At 44.6% G+C, this 17,996-nt stretch overlaps 1 protein-coding gene across 1 annotated transcript in view; it reads right to left on the bottom strand.

The window, feature by feature from the left end:
- Window positions 1-17,996, bottom strand: part of SNTB1 (syntrophin, beta 1 (dystrophin-associated protein A1, 59kDa, basic component 1)) — a gene marked incomplete at its 5' end in the record, with an annotated part of 288,235 nt that overhangs the window by 27,875 nt on the left and 242,364 nt on the right. The window contains one exon of the mRNA XM_006879471.1: window positions 11,199-11,338. Within this exon, the coding sequence (XP_006879533.1) occupies window positions 11,199-11,338 (140 nt within the window). The remainder of the gene's footprint in view (window positions 1-11,198; window positions 11,339-17,996) is intronic.

Raw genomic sequence — 17,996 nt, 5'->3', positions numbered from 1 at the left:
TGCGCCCACCCCTCTGCCTGATTGGTCTTGAGAAAAGGGGGAAAAGACTCCAAAACAAACAAACAAATCTATCTCATTAGAACTTATGCATTCATTTTAGTCTGGATAGGTATTAGAGAACGTTGCAAAATACTTCCCTACAAAAATATTATTATTAATATCCTTAATTAAAACAAAAATTGTTGTAGCACACAGATTCTGGCAAATTAGTAAAATTACATATTAGGTAACTGGGTTGCTAAGCAATATTACATCCTCATTTTACTTAATTGCTGTAATTAGCATCTCTCAGCAGATGCCACAATGCATGAGAGAGAGAGAGAGAGAAGATAGGAGAGACAGGAGAGAGAGGGGAGAGAAGGGGGGGAGAGAGAGAGGAGAGAAAGAAAGAGAGGAGGGAGGGGAGAGAGAGAGAGAGAGGAGAGACAAAGAGAGAGCAACTGATTAGACTCCTTAATTGCTTCTGGCCATCTCATATACCTTAATTCATTCACCACCATGGTGGAACCCAACAGTCAACTGACTCTCTAGCAAAGAAGTCAGACACTAAAAAAGGAAAAAAAAAATCACCACGTTTTATCAACTGTCAGGTGGGCAGGGCTGCCTGGGAAGCACTGCCTCATGCCAGCCAGAAAGAGGGAGAGAACTGTTTAAAAGCGATATATGATTGGGTATTATAGTTACGACAAGAATCCAGAATGAAAGTTGCACAGTGGAGTGTACTCGGGGCGGGGGTGGTGAGTGGGGATTGTATAACAATGAAAGAATTTTTCTTTTACTTTTCAAAGAGACGAATGAACTGGGGGGAGGGGTGGGCAGGGAGAAAAATGCAACAACAAATGAATGGAAATCCAAAATCTCTGTATACATTCATTAAAATTAATAAAATTAAAAAATTATGAAAACACCTCCCCCAAAAAACACCTTCACTTCCTAATATGTTGTTTATTAGGTGTTTCCTGCAACTGATAGCAACCCTATGAACAATAGCTCTGAAGCCTGCCCTCTCCTGAGCCAGTTTCACTGACACCGACACACCTAATCCCATTTCCCCAGTTACTGTGTCCATTCATCTCATCTGGAGTCCTCTCTCCTGTGCTGTCCCTCTACCCTTCCAAGCAGGATTTCCTTCTCCACGGACTGGTCCCTCCTGGCCACTTGTCCAAAAATCTGTGAGACAGAGCTTCAAAATCCTAGCCCCTACGGAGAAACGTGATTTCATTCTAAGACAGACCTATTTGCTCTCCTGCAGGTCCATGGTATGTTCAAGATTCTTCGCTAGCACCAAAACGCAAAGGCATCAATTCTTCTCTGTCATCCTTAGTCACCGTCCAGCTCTATGATGTGTAGCAAGCAAATGTTAAGTTCTGGTGCACCTTAGCCTCGACTGACGTCATTGTTCTTCAGAACTTTGGAGAGGTCTTTAAAAGCAGGGCTTGCCCAGTGCATATTCCCCATATGAGGAAGTGACAAATTACAGGCCATTTACAGGCCCGGAAACCCAATGGAGGGTCAACTATTAATTGTTTCCAATTTGAGAGCAAGGAGAGAGAGTGAGAATGGGGCAAGTGAGGTGGGTAGGTATGAAAGGCAAACCTAACACTTTCAAGGCTGACACAGTGTAGCAGGCCTTTGGGTGTGTAGATTCTTTCATGTCACCCAAAACCCCATGGACTGTGCCCAAATTCCCGTAGAGTGTGGTATTCCTTTCCGGCTGAGCATCTCCAGGCTGGTGGTAATAAAATGTTGACAAAGGCAATTGGTCATATTTCCCCAAAGGAAAAAGTTCTTGAAATATGTGAGGCTAGCCTGAGGCTGCAACCACTTTTAGCACCTAGAAGCAGGTTAGCTCCTCAGGCGCCCAAGATTACCCAACATGCTTAGTGGGAGTGTCTGCAGCTCAGGGGGCGGGGAGGGGGGTGGAGGGCGGGTAGAGGGGGGATTGGAAACGTGCATATTTATGGCTTCCTCCTCTCAGCCTCCTATAGAGCAGGGCTCAGAGGACCTGCTTCTCACAAGCTCTTCGTTTCTGGATCTCTTGCGGACCACTGGGACTGGGTATTGCCTGTGCCCTTATTCTCATTTTCTGCTACCAGGACAAGTTTTATTAAAAGGTGCACCGATGACGACCTATGGATTTTAGTTAGTTAACAGCTTGCAATGCGATGAGGACGCCGTTTTAAAAAAATTAATCAATATGGAGGATGAAACCTCTAGACTTCCAGAAATATCGTGACCTTAATCCTTGTTCTCTGTAGGCCCATTTTACTTGCCAATTAGGACGACAAGTGACCAAAAAAAACAATACAACAATACTCTTTATATGAGCAAATGTACTCAGAAAAAAAAAGGTTCAGCAACATTAAAGAAGCTAGGGCTAAGCAAAAAAAAAGAAAAGAAAAGAAAAAGTTTTTCTATGCACTCATAAAAAAGTTGAGGGATGAAAATAGTCAAAATTATAAAAATGTGCAAACTCCCAAAATACGGGGCTATAAATGTCAATGGAAAATGACAGTTTGTAGGGGAGAGAGGGCTGCTGGTAGACCTCCCCACATGCATGTCTAAACCAAGATCACAAGGTAAGCTTTCTGATGCCACTGCTGTCTAACACAATCAGTTTTCATCTTCCATAAAAAGTATATTAGTTGTGCCTGGATTGAAAAGGTCTCTAGTGGTGAAATGGTTAAGCGATTGGCAGTAAGCCAAAAGGTCAGTAGTTCTAAAGAACCAGTTGTTCCTCGGAAGAAAGATAAAGCCGTCTACTCCCATAAAGGTTTCGATTCTATGCCACTCAGTTGGTTTCAATGCATAGGGACCTGATGTGTAACAGAAAATAACACTGCCTGATCCTCTTGTGGTTGTTAAGCGCTGTCAAGTTAAATATGCCTCAAAGTGACCCTATGAACAGCCAACCGAAACCCTGCTCTGTCCTGTGCTATCCTCACCATCTCTGAAACACTCAAGCCTACTGCAGAAGTCACTGTGTCAATCCATCTCATCGGAGCTCTTCCTATCTGTCCTGTCGCTGACTCCCCATCTTTTCAAGCATGATGTCCCTGTCCAATGAATAGCCTCACCTCGCTAACATGTCCAAAGGATGAAACATGGAGCTTTATCATCTTTGCCTGTGGCTGTACATTCTCCAAGGCATACCTGGCTCATTCTTTTTGGCCCTCCATGGGCTAATCAGCACTCTTCTCCAGCACCACAACTCAAAGGCATCACTTCTCCTTCTATCATCTGAGGCTTCTTCACAGTCTCTGCCGGTTTCTGTCCACTATGGCAGTCACAGTGTCAATCTGTCTCATGGAAGGTCTTTTGTTGACCTTCCACATTATTGCAGTCATGGAAGGTCTTCTGACCCCCCACTGCTGTGCCAAGCATGTTTTATTCAGGGGTTGTTCCTCCCTTATAAAACACTCAAAATATTTGAGATCGGAAACCCTATGGCGCATTTCTACTCTTTCCTATAGAGCTACTGGGAATTGAAAATAGATGGCATAGATGTGAGAATAGGCCTGGGATCTAAAACAGACAGACAGACACACACACACAAACAAATAAATCAACAATATACTGTCTGAGAGAGTAACTCAATTTGGAAGAAACCTGTTTCCTGCTGGCTCTAGTCCCAGGCGGCTTCTCTTTGTGTAGCAAAAAAAAATCTCCACAAAAATACATCCTTAACATTCAGCACAGAGCCCCCCTCACCGCCAAGAGGACTGACAGGCACTCGCACCTATGTGCCAGGCGTTAGGCTAAAAAAAGGCTGCCCAGCTGTTAGTGTGTTTTCCTTTCACTTTTGCCCTGTAGGAGATGCCAGAAGCCTGGTTTTCAGATGAGGAAACTGAGGCTTGGAGAGGAGAAATAACTCACTCAAATTCATCCAGTCAATAAACTGGGGTCTGACTGGGTAAAGCGAAATGTGAACCCAGGTGTCTCAAATCTACTAGTCAGCTTTCTCTTCACCACTAAATAAAAGAGCCTTAGTGTCACAATGGTTAAGCACTCATCTATTAGCCATAAGCCCACTGGTTCACAGGTCCACTCAGGAGCTCTGTAGGTGAAAGAGAGGATGACCCTCAACAAGATGGACTGCCAGTGTGACTCCAGTAATGGGATCAAGTGTGTCCGAGATGATAAGGATGGCACAGGGCGGGACAGAATTCAGATCTGTTGTCATGGTGTTGTTATGAGTTGTATTTGATGACACCCATCAAAATTCCTATAATGGTGTCTGAGGAAGGAACAGGTATTATCATACAGTACAGACGAAGAGATTACAGAAAGTACCTCTGGCTTTAAATTGGGAACAGGGGCTGAGTCGGGATTTGAAGGAAGATGTTAAGTTTCTAGAACCTGTGCAGTTGGAGTGTTCACGTGACTTAACGATACAGTTAGTTAAACGAAGTAGGGATGCAAGCAAAAGAAGCAGAGAGAATAAGGTAGGAACTGCTAGTTGAACTCCCATATTTTAGGAGCTGCTAGTTGAATTCCTTGGAGGAGCTGATTTTGGAACTCTGCCTAAATCCTTTGGGCCTGTTGTCAGAAGGTGTCAGTCACTGAAGGACACAATTCTTGGAAAGGTAGAGGGGTCAGAACAGGAGAAGAAGCCCTTGGATGAGAGAGACTGGTGCAATGACTGTGGCAGTGGGTCAGGTGTGTCAGAGATGGGAAGGATGACCGATAGGGCAAGATTCAGAATCATCTTTCATAGCTTTGATGAGTCCTAGTTGACTTGATGGCACATAAAAACAATAGTTGAATTAAAGGGGGGAAAAAACACCCAAACCACCACACACATACACATACACAAAAACCACCCCAAACCAAAACACAAACACATGATTCAAATTCATTGCCATCAAAGTCAGAACCAACTCATAGCTTACCGAATAGTAGTTTCTGAGGCACTAAATTGAATAGGAGAAGATTGTCTATCTTTCTTGTTGGGAGCCAAGGGTAGATTCTAACCACTGGTGGAGACACTGGAAGACGTAGCTGCTGGTAGACCCCTAGGCTCTAAATGGCATAGCAGAAGACTGCCCATAGTTCTCCGGGTGGACTGACCTTAGTCTTCGGGTTAAAAGGGCAATTTCCTATAGGCTACACCACCAGAACTTCTCACTGGTCAAACTGGATTTAAAAAACAAAATAAAAAAAGCCCCACCTCCAAACCCATTGCCACAGATTAGGACTCACAGAGACCCTGCAGGAGAGGAGTGTTTCCTCATGGGGTTTCCAAGAAGTAGACTGTTACCCTTAGCACCTCAGAACCAATGGTGAGTTGGAACTGATGGAAGGGTTAGGATTAGGGTTAGGGCTAGGGTCAGCGGCTGGGCACTAACCCACCGTGTGATCAGGGGTCCTCTAAAGCAGATCAGGGATTGGTCTACTTTTTCTTGAATGGTCCACATATAAATATTCTAGTCTCTGGGGCTAATTGGTGTCTGTTGCAACTGCTAACCTCTCATTGTAGTGCAAATGCTACGGGTGGACACTGAAGTATGAATTTCATACTATTTTCACGGTTTTGAATTATTATTTTTAAAAACAGAATTCGGAAACATAAACACATTCTTAAATCACAGGCTGAGCAAACACTTTTTATGAGACATTTTTGGCCCATGAAGACAAGAGTTTGCCAACCTTTAAACCAGAAAGTGACCCAGAGACAGTGATCCGTGTAGAAGGAAACCGTGGAATCACAAGAAAGCCGTTCTGAGGTCTTGCTTTTTATCTTTATAGAAATCTGATTTGAAAGTGAGACATGTCTTAACTGCTAGGAAACCCAAGATTCTCCGTAAGCAGGCACGCCTGTATCTATTGATCTAGCTATCTCTCAAAATAAAATCTAACGGTGGAGTCTAGCAAAATAATTACTTGAAATAAAAATAATGACACCACAATTAATTTACATGTTCACTGGATATTGACTATATTAAATCTGGCTCCTCTTCAAGTGCAGAATTATCTGTCGGCTTTGGAGTTCTTACTATTCTCTTGAACCGGAATAACAATGGTTAAAATATTTTATATATTAAACTTGAGGGTATGTAAGAAGATTAAGTACTAAAGTGAGAACTGGCGCCCCTCCCCAAGTGGTCCCCAGAGCACATGCTGCACCCTGGATCTGCTGCTGGAGAGCAGAGGCCACTAAACACTTAAGTTGTCACAAAAGCTAAGCGAAGACTGGTATGCTCCACCCTGCAAATTCAGAGAACCGCTGAGACAGGAAGGAGTGATAATCGGTTGGTGGCCTGGTCTGTAGGGAGTTGGGCTCAAACCCAAAGGCCCAGCCTCTCTGCCAATCTGAATCCACCACAGCTTCCACGGAGGAAGATGGAAGATGGACAATCCCCTTCTGTGTAATTTACAGCCTCGGAAAACCCACTGGGGGCGGGGGGTCAGCTGAGTGGCTTCTCACATGACAGCAATGAGAGTTGAGAGTTTACCTATGAAGTACATCTCAAGAAAATGTTTCAGAAACAAAAAGGCTCCATTTCTTTAAAAATATACAAGCCAAGGTAATTAATGCAACTTGACAGGGAAGCGCCCAGAGCTTCTGCTGAAAGGGCACAGTGCAAGGTGGGGTAGTGAGGAAAGGTGCATCTGAGGAACATGGACATGAGGCCAGGCGAGTGGACCTGACAGAAGGTTGCTGTGAGCCAGAACGGACTTAAAGGCTGTGGGGTTGGCTCTGGATCTGGTGTTATGAGGAACCCCACCCAGCTCTTCTGTTTCCAGGCTGCTGCTGGGAGTCACCTTCCAGATGCAAGGACAGAGGTCCAGAAAGCCAGTCTCACTCCAGCACCTTCAACACAGTCGGCTCCCCAGCTGCCAGCTGGACACCAGCAGGTGGACAAGTGGACCTTCTGCAAGGGAAGGACTCCTGGTTTCCCTCTGACCTTGACCGCATTTGGGATGCTGAGATGGTGAGAGTGTGTATGTGGTGCCACGGTCTCTGGCCAGCATCCCATCTCAGAGAGAGGGCTGATCTGAAGGACGGCCTTAATGTGTTCAAGGACTGAATGACATGGGGTCCTCAGAAAGGTGCCACTTGCCTTACAAACAGTCCCTTTGCCCACCCTGGAGCATCAAAAGCAGCACATCTCCTCAGCTCCGTGCTACACTCAGTGGCCCTGTCCTTTACTTCTTGTTGCTTTTTTGCTTTCAAAAAAATTATTTTTCATGCTTTTTCCCATTATGGAGAGGGAGGCTGATCATGACTGTGGTCAGCTGTGGTAAGTGGTGCGAGAGGCAACTGTTTTATTGAGGCTTACTCCACAGCAGTGCATCTCCCTGCAGCTTTGGGCAGAGTTCACGCACCAGAGGAGGCTGGGAAGGCTGAGGGGTGGAGTGATAAGCCTGGGCTGTGCACCTCTGGGAGGAAGGACGACCAGGACGGGGGAAACCGGCTTTTGTGTTTCCCGCTTGGTGCAGACTGTCAGCTATCTCCTGGCTCCTGGGAATGAAGGAAGGATGAATCGCCAGTGTCACGTTAACACCTTGAACACACTCTGCCCCACAGGGTAATAATTATGAGTGTAATGACTTCAATGCTCGTAGAGCTAATAGACAAGTATCATAACACGTTTCATTTTGCAGTTCAGTTCAGTTGAGGGGAGGGAACACGTTGAGAGGACAATTATTATTGCTGTATCTCTATGTTTAAACTGTAGCCTCTATTTTTTTTTATGGTGTGTCTTCTGTCTAGATGTTCACACATGAACCTTGGGCACAACAGTTAGGTGCTCTGCTGTTGACTGAATGCTTGGCAATGTGAAGTCATCCAGACACTCCAGGCTTTTTCCTACTAAGGCTCATACCCATAACTTTCTTCAGTGGATGTCCCCAGACCCCTGGAACCAGTACAGCTGTCCAGCCGGTATGTGCAGACAGCCTGACGTGCCTAGAACAGGTCATCTCGTTGGGCAGCCTCAGCTTTTGATGGACTCCTAAGGAAAGGCAGTGTCCAAAAAATCCTACAGAGGAATGAATGCTGAGGTAATGATTATGCTTCTAGGACTGTGTCATCCAACAAAACTTTCTGTGATGCAGGGACCATTCTGGGTCTGTGTTATGCAACTTGGCAATCATTAGCCTCCTGTAGCCATAGAGAACTTAGAACGTGGTGCAACTGAGGAACTGAAATGTTCATTTTCTTTAAAATCAATCTATTTAAAGAGCCACGAAGTGCCCTACGTTGTCACAAGAGGTGTCCCAAGGTGCCACGGAGCTGGCTCCCTCTCTCTCACAACCACCCCTCAAACAACAGAAGGAGACCCGTCCAGAGCCAGCTCCATTCCCAATCTCTGTGGTGCCTGCACTCGCTACAGCAGCCAGCACGTCAGTTCACCTCACTGAGAGTCTTCCTCGACTTTACTAAGCAAAGTACCTGACCCTTCTTGACAATGTACCCACAGTACATAAGACAGGGTCTCAGTATCTTCACTCCTAAGGTGCACTTGGGCTACACTTCTTCCAGGAAACGTCTGTTCTTCTGGCGGCTCCTGGTACATTCAGAATCCTTCCTCAGCACCACAATTCAAAGGTGTTGGCTCTTCTTTGGTTGGCATGGCGCTGATGGCGACCGTATTGGGCAGCGCAGGTCTCAAACTCTGTAGGATCAGGCGGAGGCCAAGACTTTGCCTAAAACTCCACCCTTCCTTTACTTCTCCCCCTTTCCTATCTCTTCTAGTTTTTCTGGGAACATCTACTTCCAGATATCACTGCCTCCTCCCCTTGGCAGATTTTCTTAGATGACTTCTGCTTTTCAGGCACGACCTTGAAATTTCTCTCATTCTACTGAATAATTGAGTTCTATTCATCATAGATAATTCCCTAATTTAGGACAGAGATGATTTGGGAGGGACTCAAGAAACTCAAGCATCAACTGGATACCTGGACTAGATGACTGTAAAAGCCTATTTCAATCCTAAGAGAACCTGTACCAAACTCCTTCCCACATCACTCAATAATCTGTTCAGCAGGTATTTCATGTCCAGTTATTACAATCTGTGGGGAGCTGTGCGGCTATCTCAAAGACCACACCTCTCTGGTGGTTCGAATCCACTAGCTGCTCTGAGGAAGAAAGATGGGCAATCTTCATTCATGTAATTTGTAGGCTCAGAAACCCAACGGAGGATCATGAGTTGGTTAATGGTACTGAGTTTGAGTTTAGTGTATGTTAAGGAGGCCACAAGACATGTAAAGAAACCAAGGCATAGAAGGAATGAAAGTTGTGCCCTTTGTCATAAAGTAGAGAGTGACCTTCTGCCCTGTCTTAAGGTGAAAAGTCACTTGTTGGTTAAGACTGAGGTCCGACTTGCTTCTGTGCTCAGCAAAGAATCTACTGCAGGAGGACAGGTACACATTGCTTATGGCACTTTGGGCATTGTCTGATCCCATGAGGTCACACTCATCAGAGGTTCTATAAGGTGTTAAGAGAGTTCAGAAATCCCGACTGGGGAGCTGAAGACACTCTGCTAAGTACTAAGCTATGCAGAGCCAATCTGTCTCAGACTTCATCCCTGGACCTGCTACTGTCCTGACACTGGGGCTGGAGGAGGAGGTCCCAGCACCTGCCATTGGCTGCTTGTCCCATCAATCATCATGCCTCAGTGAAGGGCTGTGCAGATGTTGCAGAGCCAGGAATGGTGATACCCTGCCAAGGATCTTGACCTACGTGGCCCGTGCACCCAGGCCCAAGGCTGAGACAACTTTTTTTGCTGGTGGCCTTATGGTTCCATAGACCAGCAGAAACATGCATGTCAGACCCAACCACTACCATCCTTCCGGCCTCTCCTGTAGACAGTGTTCATACAGTGTTCAAATCACATAATGTTCCATTCTGCAGGACATATTTTAAAAGCTCCAAACCCAACAAAAACAAGCCCACTGCCATGAGACTATTTTGACTCACGACAACCTTCTGTTAGGTTAGCCAAGCGTGAATCTTTATGGGGGGATACTGCTTGTCTTCCTTCCGAGTAACAGCTAGCAGATTTGAACTACTGAACTTCTGATTCGCAGTCCAACACATAATGCCCTATGCCACCAGTGCCCCTTCACAGACTGTACAATTCATACACCTATCTGTATATAAAGCATTAAGACCACACCTCACATGAACAGTAATGTTTCCTTCCATAAAGGGGAACACTCTGTTGGTCCTAAAAACCAGATGGTGGTGACCTTAAGGAATTTCTCAACTGCGCCATTACATAATGGAAAAGAACTTGCGATGGCTTTCTCACATGGAACAAACCTTGAAAGGTCCTCATAGAACGTTCCCGTGTGACATGCACTGAGCCACAAAAGCAAGCTCGTTGCTCAATGAGTTGACCTGAATCTCAGGACTGCATCCATGTGTTTCTGCATCATATTAAGCAGGGGTGCTATGGAGACTCAGGGAGGCAGCCAGCCAAGGACCCTCTCACAGACACCACTGTTCCTTCTCATGTTTGGCCAGAAATGGCACAAATTACACCTCGCCGAACTGGCCAAGACTGGGTGGTTCTGTTCTGGAAGATGAGCGCATTGTGGATTTAGTGGAACTTGCCTTCAAAGTGGGAGACCTGGGGTCCACTCTCAAGTCAGTGCATTTCACACACAGCCACCCCATCAGGCAGTGGAGGTTTTCGGAGTACTTGTGGTGTAGTGTGTAATGTATTGAGCTACTATCTGAAAGATTAGCAGCTTGAATATACTAGTCACTCCTTGGAAGAACGACAGGGGTGCCTCTTCCACAAAGCTTTACAGCCTCAGGAACCTAGCAGAGGGTCGCTGTGAGTGGTAACCAACTTGACAACAGTGAATTGCATGACACAGAACAGAGTTCTGCAACGCTCTTAGACTAAGAAGAAAGGTCTGGCCATGTAATTTTGAGAACCATTCAATTCAATAAAGACCTTGTGAATCGCAGTGATCTGATATATCACTGATCATGAGAGGAGTGCAGGACTGCAGGACCAGCTAGTGTTTCATCCCTTTATGTACGGAGCCGCAGTCAGTGAGTCAGAGGCCAACTTGACGCAGCAGCAACAACAACAACAACAACAACAACAACATGCTTGAAGAACACTCAGCCCCTGCTGCAACCGTGAGCGAAAACATAATGCACTGAAATAATCAGAATTGTTCAAAATTGTCCCAGACTGCAAACAAGTCCTACCCAAATACAAGCCCGTGGCTACCTGGTGGCAAGAAGGGGGTATGTGTGAACCGGGCTGAACCAGGCCTCCTTCCTCCGGGGCATGCTGTCATAAATTAACAGGTCCTTCTCAGTCAGCACCACCAGGGCCGCCTTCCACTGCTTCTCATTCTCCCCTGGCACCTGCAACAGAAAACAACTGTCAAACAACAGCCGGGAAGTGGCTGGCTGGGAAGGAGAGGTTGGCATCCCCCAATGACAAGACCCAATCATGCGACTGGCTTTGCTTCAGCCTGTGAGATCAAAACGGGGGGGGAAGCAAAGCAAGGTCTCCTAATCCTGGATCCTTGGAAGTAGCTGTTGTCTCGAGGGCCCTGGGACGTGTCGGCAACACAGCCAAGAAGGCGCCCAGCTGCCAAACAGCTGTCCTGTTTCTCACCTGCCAGTCTGCGCTGTAATCTTTATTTCATGGTGGGAGGCAAAAGCTTGGGGGAATAAGCACTCCCAGCTGGTTCTCTGGAAGAAGAATTTGGAAAGGAAAAAAAAAGGAGGAAAGTAAGATTCGAGAGCTTTTGAATAAACATTCAAAGGCTCTGAAAAATGGGGTACTAGGCAAGCTTCTGAGACATCATCACATCTTCCCTGACTTTCTCTTAAATAGTTTCTGGGGTATAGACACTACTTAGAAATTTATTATACTGGATATTGAATTCCACTCACTGCAGCTAATTCTCTAACTCAGGGCTGAGACAGTCTCATAGGAGCAGGAGAAGTTTCACGTTTCCGTTGAGTACTAGACCGTCCTGTTAAAACCCACTGCAGCTCCTGAGCTTTCTCTCTGACCAGGATTGATTTTCCCTAAACTCTCTAAATGTTCTTTCAGCTGTGAAAATGTCCTTTCAGTTTGAATTCACTCAGTTTGGGAAAATTCAATGACTACCTCTGCTGCTCAAAGCATGGGCCACTGTGCAATAATATCTGTATCACCTAAGGGCTGGCTAGAAATGCAGGATATCAGGGCCTCCCTGGGCCTAATGAATTAGAATTTGCTTTTCAATAATATCTTATGATGATTTACTCATATGCTCATTAATGATTAAGAACGAATGTTATGATTTGATGATATGCTCATTAACGATTAAGAACGAATGTTTATGTTGTTGTCATTGTTGACTGCCTTCGAGATGAACACAACTCATAGTGACTCCATGAACAAAAGGCCCGAAGCCCCTCTACAACCATCGACATTTATCAAAGTTCACAGAGTTTCCGGAGGCACATTATTTAGGAAGTGGATGCCACTCCTGCTTCCAAAAGAATGTTCTATAATCTAAACAAAAATCCACACAACTGGGCCAATAATCAATATTCATGGTACATGGAGGAAAAAATGGGAGTTACTAATGATTTCATTTTATTTGCATCCACAACCAGCACTCACAGAAGCGGCAGCCAAGAAATGAAACGATGTATTGCATTGGGCATATGTGCGGTCAATGGTTTCTTCAATGTGCTGAAGAGTAACGATATCACTTCAAGGACTAACGTGGGCCTAACCCAAGCCATAGAATCTTCAATTGTTTCAAATGCATGTGAAAACTGGACAGTGAATAACAAAACCTAAGAAAGAACCGATGCCTCTGCATTGTTTCTGGCAAAGAATCCTGCATATATCAAGGACTTTCAGAAGAATGAACAGATCTGTCTTGGAGGAACAAGAACTCCTTAGAAGTGACATTATGGTGATGTTATTTGGATCACGTTTATCAGGAAAGGAGAATTTCTGGAGAACATAATGGTTGGCACAGTAGAGGGTCATCAAAAAAGGGGGAAGCCTCAGTCCGATGGACTCAAACTCTGCCTACCAAACAGCACCAACTGTAAATATGGCGCCGCAGTCAGCAGTGTTTGGCTCTGATGCAGAGGGCTACTTGGAGTGGGGAAAGACTGAGTGGTTGTATCAAATTTTTCTCCAGCAGCATATTCTTCAAGATGAGAGTGGACTGTTAGAGAAGCCAATGTACCACATCTTACAAGGTGAATAAGCCGTGGTTTCCAGGCATAAAAGCATTTGAGGGGTTTGGAATAATTTTTACCCCCCAGCCTCTACATTAAACTTAGTAAATTACTTTTCCAGCTCATTAAATAGCACTGAAGAAAGTTACAAATGATCCTCCCAAAGTGACTCTCTTACTTACCTAGTCAGATTTGATCCATTAACTTTGCCTAGAACCAGTCATTTCAATGCAAACACGACTAAGTATCATTCTCCACAAACATTAAGTTGGCAAAAGAAACCTCAACAATAACACCAACAGTTGAGCGCAGGACTCTCTGCTGGTGGAAATCACCAACTCATTCAGCCGTCAGGCAGTTTATAATGGTCTAAGCAGTTGCAAAGTCCTAGGACATCTGCAATTTAGTAGAGCCCAGTGTGGTCTGACCGTGTTACCCTGTGACCACAGTCGGGGTGGGTGTGTGGAAGAATTCCTGCTGCTATCCAATGGTATGAAAGCCTAAGGGTAGTTATACCCAGCAGGGTGACTCACTTGCCCAGGAGGAAAATTTCACACAGAAGAACAAGTTTTTGGGATTTTTTAAAAAAATCCCATCTTGTGCCATGTAGCCTTACACTTTGGAACCTTTCAATTGTTCAAACACTGTTCTTCAGGCTCAAGTATCTGTCCAAATGACAACTTTCACTCCAAATTCCAGTTGTCTGAAACCCAAAGACAGCCCAAGGTTAATTCAATGGTTCTGGGAACACAGCTATATTTTTGTAAAATGTGTTGTCATATCAAGAATTGGCTGCGGGGAGGAAGGTGCTGGCTGGCCTAGGTGGGGTGAGCAGGGGGTGTGGGTGGGAAGGGGGTGCTGGTGGAGCAGGGAAGGATAAGACCAAGACACACTTGCCCAAGGGGGAACAGACACAATTTATTGGTCACTTCTGCAAAAGAAAGTATCCTCCATCTGCTCCTTTTGGCAAAATGCTCATCTGTCAGGTATGGTTCTAAAGCTGAGCATTCAAATTAAGACAGGCTAGGAAGAAGGACTGGCCATCTACTATCTGAAATAACAGGCCTTCAAAAACCCCTCTGCGTAACAGGGCAAAATACTTCAGAGTAAATGAGCAGAGGTGGTACCTGAGGCTGAGCCCTTGCATTGGGAAACAAAACTGAGAAGGAACAGTTGTAAGTGGACAGTAATGACTGCAATGTGGAATGTGAGAAACATGAAAGTAGGAAAACTGGCTATTTTTAAGAATGAAATGGAACCTAAATATTGGGGAAATGAGATGGATCGGCATGGGACATTTGAGTCGATCACATGATCTTCTATGCTGGAGATGAAAAGGAGGAAAAATGGAGTCACATTCACAGTTTATAAAGGTCATTTCTAGATCCAACCTGTTGTTAACAATTTCAGCTTGCTCGGCTCCACAATCAACACTATTGGCACTAGCAGTCAGGAACTGGAAAGATGGATTGCTCTGGGGAAAGCTGCTGTCAGGGACCTCTCAAAAGTTCTGAAGAGTAACGACGTCAGTCTGGAGACTAAAACATGTTGGATTCAGGCCATGGTCTTCATAACTACTTGCTATGCATTAGAGAGTTGGATATGGCCAAAGATGACAGAAACAGCATTAATGCCTTTGAGTTGTACTTCTGGAGAAGAGTATCGAACATACCACAGACTGCCAAAAGAACAAACAGGCTTATCTTGAAGAGGGTGAAAGGAGGCTGCTCCTTGGAGGCAAGGATCTTGAAGCACCATCTCACATACTTTGGGCATGTGACCAGGAAGGACCATCCCTGGAGAAGGACATCATGCTTGAAAGAGTGGAGGGACAGCACAGGAGAGGAAGAGCCTATATGAAATGGTTTGACACAGGAACTGGGCTAAACTAGGTGTGTTGGAGATACTGAGATTGGCTCAGGATAGTGTAGAGTTCAGAGCTATTGTACATAGGGTCCCTCTGAGTTGCAGGCAACTCGATGGCACATAACAACAACAACCACCACCTTAAAGAAGCACCCAGACTGCACTTCTAAAACCAATTCAGTGTTATTTGCCTTTGCTGGGTCTAAATTTCCTAATCTGCCAAGCAGAACTAAATGAGTGCTAACAAACACAATCTATTCAATGAGGATACATACAGAGCACGACCAACATGGCAACTATAGCCGCCACTGAGTCAAAGAGGCCCCTGACTCATGGTGACCCCCAAAGGTGACAGCATGAAATGCTGCTCAGCTGCAGCCTGGACCACTGTGATTGGTTCACCAGGATCCATAGGGGTTGTTTTTTTTTGTTTTTTGTTTTTTCTGGCTGATATTTGAGACACAGCTCATCAGGAATTTCTTTTGCTTTCTTTTAGTCTGGAAACTTCACTGAGATCTGGTCAGCATCATTGCAACACAAAGGCTCTGCGGACAACAGTGACTGCATGAGGTGCACTGGATGGGACTAAAATCCAATCTCCCCGTGGAAGGAGGGCACTCTACTGCTGAACCACTACTGACCCCACCACTCAACATGCCTGCTGTTGTTAGATGACATCTATTTAACTCTGACTCCTAGCGGCTGAGTGGACAACAGGTCTGTACTGTGCCCTACACTGTGTCATTCCACTCTCTCTGCCGTGATCAAAGCCCATTGTTGTAGTCACTGTGTCAATCTAACTTGTGGACAGTCATCCTTGCTTTTCTGACTATCTTTTCCAGCACGATGTCTTTCTCCAAGGACCTGCCCCTCCAAACAGCATGTGCAACGATGACTTTCTCCAAGGACCTGCCCCTCTGGACAGTATGTACAATTCACGTAAGATAAAAATCTCACCATCCTTGCTGCTAAGGAGAACCTTGGTTGCACTTCTCCAAGACAGATTTGCTTGTTCTTTTGTCAGTTGTGATAAATTCAATACTCTTTGTCAGTATCACAGTTCTTCTTTAATCTTCCTTATTCACTGTCCATACAACACGGTAATCACTCAAAAATGTTAAAATGTCTCATCAGCAATATCTCAGTCACAAAGGGACAAATACTGCATCGTGCCACTGTTGTAGAATGGGACCGAAATCAGGGTTGGGGTAAGACTAAGAAAAAACTGGATAAATTATGCATACTGTATTGAAACAGATGAGGGAAAGAACAGATTAAAGGCGATATATGATTGGGTATTATGGTTATCACAGGAGTCCAGAATTAAGTTTGCATAGTGAAGTGTACTTGGGGTGCAGGGGGATGGGGGATTCTATACCAATGAAGGAATTTTTCTTTTTTCTTTTCAAAGAGAGGAGCAAACTAGAGGGCAGGGGTGGGCAGGGAGAAAAATGCAACAATGAATGAATGGAAATCCAAAGTCTCTGTAAATGTTCATGAAAATTAATTTAAAAAAATATGCCTCATCATCCATCTTAAGCACACGCTTTCTTCCAGTACTAAGGCTCAGGGTGGGGGACATGGAGGTGAGGAGAGTGACCAACCCCCGTCCCCAGTGGAAGGACACCCCCACTTCTGTTTTGGAGATCACAGTTATCTTGACAAGTTTTAATTTAAGTCCGTTTACTTTTGCTTCTCAGGTATTTAGAACAAAGGACAAGATAGCAGTGTAATAAGAATTAGCACTTATCAATTTCCAAACGCTTAACAAACAGTAGATAATTAATTCCACTCTAAGGAAGGCTGATCCTCGATCACCTCCACTTTACCCAAAGCAGAAGAGGATTAGCTAACTTTTAAATGAGGCCACGGGGAACACAGACCTAGAGCTAAAAATCAAAGCACTCACACTCCCAACTCTTAGATTCAGCCCTGAACAACATCCTAGAAAAGCAGTCAGGAGCGACCCAGGATGTCTATACTAGGATGGAAGTGAGAATGTAAGGAGAAGGGCAAAGGCAAGCATGGCTAGAGGCCTGGAAAAGACATTGCTCAGAAGGGGATCTCATGAGTGTGGGTGTATGACGAGTACGATCAATTTCTCCCATCTCATACCAATGCTAGGCTGTTTGAGGTCTGGATCTTAAGAATAATTCAGGAGTGGCTCAGAATAGAGAACAGGCTGAATGATCATCCTGTCTGATGGATACTCAAGAACACCAAATGATCTGATGGATCTGAGTCATGGTTTTGGCAGAGCATTGATTGAGTATGCCATGAACTTCCAAAAAAGCCATCTTGAAAGAACGTCCTTTAAAGCGAGAAGGGTGTCACTTCAGTTTATGCACTTTGGCATGATACCAGGAAGGAACAATACCTACAGGACAGATGAAGCAATTATGAAATTCATGTGGAAGTGCAAAGAACCTGGAAAAGACAATACAACTTTGACAATGAGAAGCAAAATTAGAAAAAATAATGCTCTTTGATGTTGAGTGTGATGGTGCAGCTGTAGCATTACAGAGTGTGGTATTGGTGTTAAGACAAACAGATCACTGGAACAAAACAGAAAGAACAAACACAAGAGACTCAGATGTAACAGACAACTACATCACATAAAAGGAAGAACGTCAATTCATGGTGGAAGAACTGTCTTGTTTTTGTTTTTTTTTTAATTTGTTTTTGTTGTTTTTGTTGTTGTTGTTGTTATTATTATTATTATTATTTTCTGTGTGTGTGTGTGTACCATCAAATCTGATCTGACTGGTACAGGAGGAGATGGCCCCTCCTTCTCCAGCAGAGCATCTGGTGGATTTGAACCAGGAAAAACGGTCTTTTAACAAATGCTTGTGGAAACATTGAGAGTCTATATATAAAAATAAAGAGAGAGGAAGAGCTTCATTCTGTTTCTCCATCATAACAAAACATGAAGTTCTTTTTTTTTTACCTTTTTTAAAAA

The sequence above is a fragment of the Elephantulus edwardii genome, unplaced genomic scaffold (genome assembly GCF_000299155.1).
Source record: "Elephantulus edwardii isolate Elephantulus edwardi_28Jun2011 unplaced genomic scaffold, EleEdw1.0 scaffold00003, whole genome shotgun sequence".
Taxonomy (NCBI): domain Eukaryota; kingdom Metazoa; phylum Chordata; class Mammalia; order Macroscelidea; family Macroscelididae; genus Elephantulus; species Elephantulus edwardii.
Note: the sequence above shows the minus strand (reverse complement) of the source record. Positions and strands in the feature narration are given on the sequence as shown.